The 7,772-nt window shown below is 46.7% G+C and overlaps 1 protein-coding gene across 2 annotated transcripts in view; it reads right to left on the bottom strand.

Moving 5' to 3' along the window:
• HPSE2 (heparanase 2 (inactive)) overlaps positions 1-6,766 on the bottom strand; it is a 111,471-nt gene extending 104,705 nt beyond the window's left edge. For both annotated transcript variants that reach the window (XM_026851345.1, XM_026851346.1), the window contains exon 1: positions 6,698-6,766. In XM_026851345.1, the coding sequence (XP_026707146.1) occupies positions 6,698-6,728 (31 nt within the window). In that variant the 5' untranslated portion in view covers positions 6,729-6,766. The remainder of the gene's footprint in view (positions 1-6,697) is intronic.
• Between the last annotated feature and the right edge of the window lie 1,006 nt (positions 6,767-7,772).

Here is a 7,772-nt window from a genome sequence, read left to right as displayed (position 1 = left end):
GCACCGGCGCAGGGGCGGGAAACACGTCGGGCGGCGGCGGGGGGCACCCGCCGTGGGACCATCGCCGGCCCCAGCCCCGCTCGCCTCCACCCGCCGGGAGCGGCCGCGGCGTCGGGCTCCTGCGGGAGCTCTCTCCTCGCCGGGCTGCGAGCCCTGGATGGGGGTTTGCAAAGGCGGTTTTGTCCCCGAGCGCCTGCGCATTTCTCTGTCCCGCCTTGGGATCCCGCACGTCTCCAGAGCTTACGCGCATGCTGCCCGTGGAAGGCACGGAATCTACCAACGGAAATTCTGAAGAACGAGTTAGAAAACACCCCTCAGGAGCGACACGAGCACAACAATCCCATCCCAGGGCATCCCAGGATGAGCTCTAGCAGCCGCCTGCACCAGGGGGGGTTGCACTAACCATTTCCCACCATACCTGTACCAGGCCGGAGAGGTCCCAAGCTGTGAAAGCCCAGGGCGGCACACGGAGACAGCTCCCAGCTGCCTGCTGGGGAGGGTCTCCCTCACCCACGGAGTGACTTCTGTGTGTGGGAATTTACAGGGCATCACCGTGGCCTGTGTGCAAGTGTCTATCCCATGGCTCACGCCACCATCCGCCCTTGAATTCCTTTCCAGGAGTCATGGAGCAGACACAGGCTATTGCGGCCGATCAGCTGCAAGATGGGAGGAGGAAGGCACAGACCCAGGCTGGTGGGGACAGGGCAGAGGGATATGGTTATGGTCAAAGGGATGTGTGACAGAAGGGTTAAGAGAAGTGACTTATCTTTCTGTGTGTGTAAGAAAGCGAGCACTGCTCACGGTCATCACCACTCCAGCAAAAGCCACAGTCACCCCTGCCATGGCACCAGAACAAGCTGAGTTTCCCCATCATCTGAATGAGACTGCTTGCTTCAGCTTTCCAGTCTTAGAAAGTGAAATTAAAAGGAAAAAACCCAGACTCTTTTGTTAAGAAAACTGGATATTCTTACTAAAATATTGAAATATTAGAAAATTGTGTTAGTGCAGAAGTTAAATAGATGCTTAATGGGTCACCAGGCAAAACTCTTATGAATTGCAGGTTGCCAAACTTGTAAAACAACTATTGTTTCAAATTAACGCACTATAAAATGCTTTAAAAGACAGATTTGTCTGCTGAAATTATTATAAAATGCCCAGAAACTGTGAAATTTGGAACATAACTTCTATTTAGAAAGACAGAAGACTTCTCAAGCCAGAAACTGCATCCTTATCATGTCTGTCTTCAATAGGCAAATTTCTAACACATTAGTATCATTCCTTTCTTTTAGCTGGGAAAAAAATCCCTGACAAGGAGTTCCACAAGTTATTTCCCACTATATTTTTTTTTAAAATCATATTTGTCTGTTTTATATGTAATAATTCCACTGGCTGCTCCCTATTTCTTGTGTCATGAAAACAAGGAAATAATCGTTCCCAAATTGTCTTCTCTGTGTGCCACTGGGTTAACAGCATTTATCACATCCTCAGTCAGTTTTTCCAAGCCAAAATAAACCCCTTAATCTCTACGACTGAAAGTTGTGACTTTGATCACTTCCATCACCCTGTTCTACACATATATATTCTTTACACTGGTTAGTATGTCATCACCTAGTTTGCTTATAGCCTAAGAATGCCCTCAATGAGTTTCTCCAATTCTTTTCTACTGTTCCTCACATAGGATTCAGGATTCACTTTTTACATCCCTAAATGTATTCGGAGATCAACCCATAATAAATTCAAAACGTTTTCCCTGAATGGTACCTGCTAATTTAGAACCTATAGTTGTATATGAAAAATCACATGCATTTCCCTTGTGCGTGTAACTTTGCATGAATCACTTTTAACTCGTAAGAAGCTGTAGCATAGAAAGGTGTGGAACTAGCAAAAATATGTTATGTTTTTTAGAGAATTTAAGTGTGCTTATTATAAACAAACGTATAACCATAGAAGTCTTTCATCTCACCCATATACCAGCAAATAGATAACAAACCAGGATCTGATTGTTTGATTGTACCATTTTCTGCAGTTATTAAAGCAATTTTCATGTATGATTCTAGTAAAACAGTTTGAAATTTAAAAAGAAAAAATTGATATAAACAGGCAATCTTTGGAATTATCTCCTGCATAGGCAGTATCTCACCTTGTATAAGGTGAGTTCTACACCTTTATTTTTTTTAATTTCTGAAGAAACAACTAAGCGCTGGAGCCTGGACCTCCTTACACAGAACTCCCTGCCAGGCAGAGCAGGTTGCAGTTTCTTCTCTGCAGTCATGGTTCCTATGAACGAGAGAGCAGGAGGCTGCCTCAGAGTTCACACCAAGGCACTGAGCAGCCCCAGGTCTGGCAAATCCCAGAAGACTGAAGGACATCAGAGGTTTTACCCATCTTGGGGACTGAGTGCTTGCAATGTCTGAAATGCTGCAGCCCTCCCAAAGGAGCTGTGTTTTAAACACTGACCACAAACAGGAGGTGATTCCTGGAATAAAATTCGTTTTTACTGGGACAACAGGGTTGTTCTTCATTCAGAAACACCTGCTGCAATGTTTTATGAGCTTGCAGGCCAAAGGGGCAGTCCCAGCCTCATGGCAATAACCCCCCCCCCCGGCTCCAGTTCTGGTATCCTCATACTCATATCCTCATGATCCTGCTCACTAAATTCACAGTAAAACAGTTGCCTTTTTTTCCTGAATTAGTTTTCTGCTGGCTTAGCAGAGTATCAGAAACATGCCAGAGCCAACACAAGGGAAACAGCAGCAGGACATGGCACAGAACAAATCGAAGGCATGGGAACCAACCCTTTTGGTAGCAGAGAACCAAGAGATGAGTTTCACCACCTTCAGGACACAGTTTTGTACAATTTAATCTGACCAAGACTGAGGCTGCTGCAGTCCCACCTTGCACTGCAGGCTTTCACGTCCCAGCACTGTCCTCTATGCCTCTGTGGTTACACACCATTAATCAGTTCAGGCAGCTGAATGAGCTGAACTGCAATCACCTCTCCACCGTCAGGTTTTGGCCAGCTGAGGTCCCTGAACTGACTCACCATGTAAACTCAGGCTCCGGGCATAGAAGAGAGCGGGAACATGCCAGAAGGGGCAGTTGAATGGGATCAGCAGCCCTGGCTGATGTCAGCTCCAGCCCCTGCGCAACCATACAGACATAGAAAGGAATCCTCGGGTCATTTAGCAGTTTATTATCTTCCTTTCCACTTAATACCTAAGACCCTCACACATACTCTAAAATTGCAGCATCCTAGAAGCTACCTGTGCAATACAAGACCAAGCAAGGGTGGAATGATGTTCCCACTGCCACACAAGTCTCGAGGGTCAGATGCAGGGCCAGGTACCTGAAAGCATCTGAAGGAATGGATCCCAGACTCAAAGGATGCCCAGAAAACCTATTCCAGGATTACACTACATGATGTGAAGTTTCCCACACTATACGGCAAAATCTCCTGACTAGTATGGAAGGCATAAGAAACATGTCTTTCTCCATTTTTTTGTGGTAATTGGCCATTTTTCCAGATGCCCAGTATCCTCTCCAAAAAAGGAGACAAATAGAAGGAAGTAACTTACCAGCAATTAAGAGAGTATTTTTGAAATGTGTTGTCCATATGCACTTCAGCTCAGAAACTTTTCTGACGCACAACCTACAGCATGCATATGTTCTCCCCTTCCCCTCTCCCTCCCGTGACCCATACAGGGCCATACTGGCTGTGTGTGGTAATGTCCTTTGGTCTCTTCTCAGCCACAAAATCCCAATAGGCTACACAAAGCCTGAGGGACAGAATGGAGAAGCCGTGGCTTGAGCCAACACATCTTGAAGAACTCCAGCTATGAGTAACTTCTCTTTTTCCCTTGAGTTTTCTTCCACAGCACATATGCACAGGGAAAAACTCTAAGCAATGTTTATGCTACCACAGGTCATCCAAAGCTGGTCTGTGTGGCTTCAAGGTGAGAGACAGTTGAGGACCACCCTGCAGATGAGGAGGTTCCACTTTAGCCCACAAAATTCATGCTGTAGCACCAGCAAGGAGACACTGAGCACTGAGACAGCACCTGCAGCATCCCTTGCTGAACCGACACCAGGTGTCCACACCACACATAACACTCCAACACCAAGCTCCAGGGCAGAATACAAGGTCAGGTTTTAGCAAATGCAACTTCAGAAGACATTTTGTACCAGCAACTACAGCCTGAGCTATCAGGTAGCCCTGTGCATTTGCATCAAAAAGGAGCTGCTCAAGCCTGTTTTCCTGGAGACCAATGTTTCTTATTGCCCCATTCCTCAGACCCAACTAGTCCTTGGCACATGCAAGGCAGTTGAAAGGACAGGCCAGACAGATTGCTTGGTAGACAATCCAAAACACATGTCTGTTACATGAGACCTGTACATGAGACCTTGCAACTTGGTACCTGCCCAGGGACCTGACATGTGTCTATGGCAGGAAGGAAACACATCCCTAGGTAATAAAGCACAACTCTCAGCACAGCTAGTGAAGAAAAACAAACTCAGCAGGACACATACAGAGAAACACCATTTAAGGGAGAAAAAGTCAGGCTAAAAATGTTACACCTCTAGATCACTAAATGTCAAAAAGTCTCTGGCACAGCCCCACCTCTTGGTATCACAGAGCTTGACATAGATTAAATTGGTTTTCTGCTTCTAACAGACTTCAGGCTGGACAACATCATATGCAAAGCAGGGGCTGCAGGGGATGGCAACCACCTGGTGTATGCTACAGACAGGGGTGTCAATATAACAGATTAGTTAGATGACCTTCTAATATTTATTACAGTTCACAGGGTACATGCAGTCGTACTATCATCTACAGGGACTGCATGCTAAACCATTCATCAGAGGCAATTGCTTTTACAAGTTGCTCTGTCACCAGGTGATGAAACTGCTGTGCCAGCTTCATATGCAGTGCTGAAACAAGTCGCCACATGCACCCTCTTCGTGGGCATCACAGGCTGGCACCACAGATCACTCACCACTTTGCTACCTTTACTACCCAAACATGACTGGTCTGGACTGGGGTGAGGCTGTTTGGAGTCACAAAGCAAAGACACTGTACACACCGGGTATTACACAATACTTCCAGGTCTGTGCTTCCAGGAAGAATTTGTACAAGAAAAGAATGACCCTGAAGCCTAAAAGAAACACCTTATTTCAGGAAAATGAAGTACATTTTAGAAGTACATTTTAGAAAGAAGTCAAAAGCAACTACTATATGTGTCAGAGAGCACCCATGCTCTCTGTGGAGGAAAGGAGAGGAAAAAGATGAGCTGGTGAACTCGAAGGTGGGTCTAGGTAAATGGCTGTAACAGTTTGCAAGAGAAATAAATATAATTTTAAATGGAGAGGAAAGAACAGGGTGAATCTCTGAAAAGGTCCGATTTGTCAGGAAGGTGGAGCTCTACGGAGAAAGAAAAGACCATCAAAGGCAGCAGTGAGGAATACCTGGTCTGGAGGGCACTGGGGTGGCAGAGGGCCATTTACAGCACAAAGATCCCTGCACAGAGATTCATTCCAACTCCAGCAAGCACGGTCACAGAGCAGAGGATCCATGAAGGATGCTGCAAAGCAGGCCTCTTGCTGCTGCTGTCCCTCAGAACACCAGAGATGGCCACATTGGGGTGGCCCGTGGGCACGCAGGGGAGTGCAGCTGCATGTGATGTGAACAGCACTCACAGAGTCACTCACTAGTAACTGCAGTTCTCAGAGCAGTCTTGCACACATGTCCTCTCCCCTCAGTTCTGCACCCTACCGAGTTGCTGCATCTGAGAGGAACATCAGGTGTGCCCTTCCCTCTCCATGGAGCATGAGGCACGGGAGGACCCGCGGGGGCTGCAAAGAGAGCCCAGGCACTGGGGTCATGGGCCTGGAGTCTGTGTGCATACCCACAGAGTGAACAGCAAAAAGACAAACAAACACTCGAAGCAGAAAACAACTGAGCTACCACTTGTCATGTCACTAAAAATCACTAAGGCGATGCGTGACTTAGAAATACACTGGTTTCACTTTTAATTATTTTCTGACTTTTTAAACTAGTCGAGGCCCCCCAGTTTCTTCCCCACTCCTGTGCCACTAAAGTTCACACAAGAAATTTTGGAAAATAGATGCTGGACTTACAGAAGCCCACAGACATGGAAAACAACCCCAACCACCTCAGATAATGTGGGAAGGAGGAAGGGTACCTAGAGGGATGCTTACTGGCTTCCCCCACTCTCAGGTACCTGTGGCAATCTTTTCTCTGTGCTGTCTGCTCAGGCTGTAAGCTCTTTGCAGCATCTGTGCACGCCCTGATCCCACACAGGTCCTGGGTGAGCCACACATGAGGGAACAAAAAACAGATCAGTGCTTCAAAAAGAGAAGATGGCTGCTCAGATCCAGTACAGCAGGGCAGAGAGTTGAAGTGGCATCAGGATTTCATTTTGGAGAACTGGATCCCTCTAGTGAAGCGCTCAGCGCAGCCTCAGCACAAAAAGATGCGAGCTACTAGCAACTCTAGCCCTGGAGTTTGCACACAGATCTTAAGAACAAATACGAAAGCTTTGCTTCCAGGCAGGAAATCTCTTTTACCACACCTTTCTGATTTACACCAATGCTTGATACACACCACATGTGTCCCCTCCTTCCTTCACCCACATTTGCAATGGTTCTGTTCCATATTTTAGTGATGAAAAGTTAAGACCTGTGGTTACAACTTCTATGAGAAGCTTCATTTCGAAGGGCTGCTACATTTCAACTTTACTGCCACAAGGAAAACTGAAAAAAAACAAAAGCTTTCAGTCCTTTCCTAACATGAAAGCTGTTGTGAAGACATTTAATAAGTGTAAGTTTTCTCCTGGCTGCTGAAATATGGAAAGTGGGAAAATTTACTTCTACAAATGTTTTGTACGAGTCCCACCCTCAATTTTATGCACTACACTTAATTTCTTCCATTCAAGGTGGCTACAGCAGGTTTGGTCAGCATTTTCTCCTGAAGTGCATCTCAGTAGGCAGAGCTTACAACAAACACTTTGCCTGTGATTTGTTATGAGGAGAAGAAAAACAAGGAATAACATCAGGATTGCTCCAGCTAGGAGATCGAGCAAAAGACAGAGCACGCAAACTTACCCACCTGCCTCTGTGTGGGAATAGAGGGACATTCATGAGATCAGATGTTACGTGGGGGAATGGCAGGAGCAAGAGCCATCAGAAAACTGGCAAATGCATCTGCTTTTTCCATTCAGCACTGTGCTGCTGACTAGATCTCTGCAAAACTTCCTCTGTTCTACAGACCTGCCCACTGGGATCTGTCTGGCATTAATTGGCTTTCAAAATTACTTATGGAAATATCTTCAGCTAATTTTTGTAAGTCATTGAGTAAGAAAAAAAAAAAAGGGGAAATTTTTTTTTACAAAAGCAAAATAGAAAAGTCAATAAATTCTTGCATGTGGACATGGTATTCTGCTTCTTAAAATAAACGCCTGAGGACGGAGACTTGGCCCTGACTTTTCTACGAAGTTTCTTTGTGTGAATTAAGGGCCGCAAAAGGTGAAAGCCTTTTGTGCAGCCGAGGACCGCTGGGGAGCAGGGCAGGGTCGCGGGGAAGAGGGGAGCAGCCGAAAGCCCTGGGCCAGGCGGTAACTTTCGGCAAGACCTACGATGGCAGAGCGGTCCGGAGGGACAGCGGGAACGGCCCCGGCCGGGCACCGGCAGCGGGGACCGAGCGGCCCAGCTGCGACCGAGCCCGGCGGGGAGTCCCGGGGCTGCGGCGGGCAGAG

This window comes from Athene cunicularia, assembly GCF_003259725.1.
Source record: "Athene cunicularia isolate RWA chromosome 6 unlocalized genomic scaffold, athCun1 chr6_part1, whole genome shotgun sequence".
NCBI classification, from domain to species: domain Eukaryota; kingdom Metazoa; phylum Chordata; class Aves; order Strigiformes; family Strigidae; genus Athene; species Athene cunicularia.
This window is presented reverse-complemented; position numbering and strand designations above follow the sequence as displayed.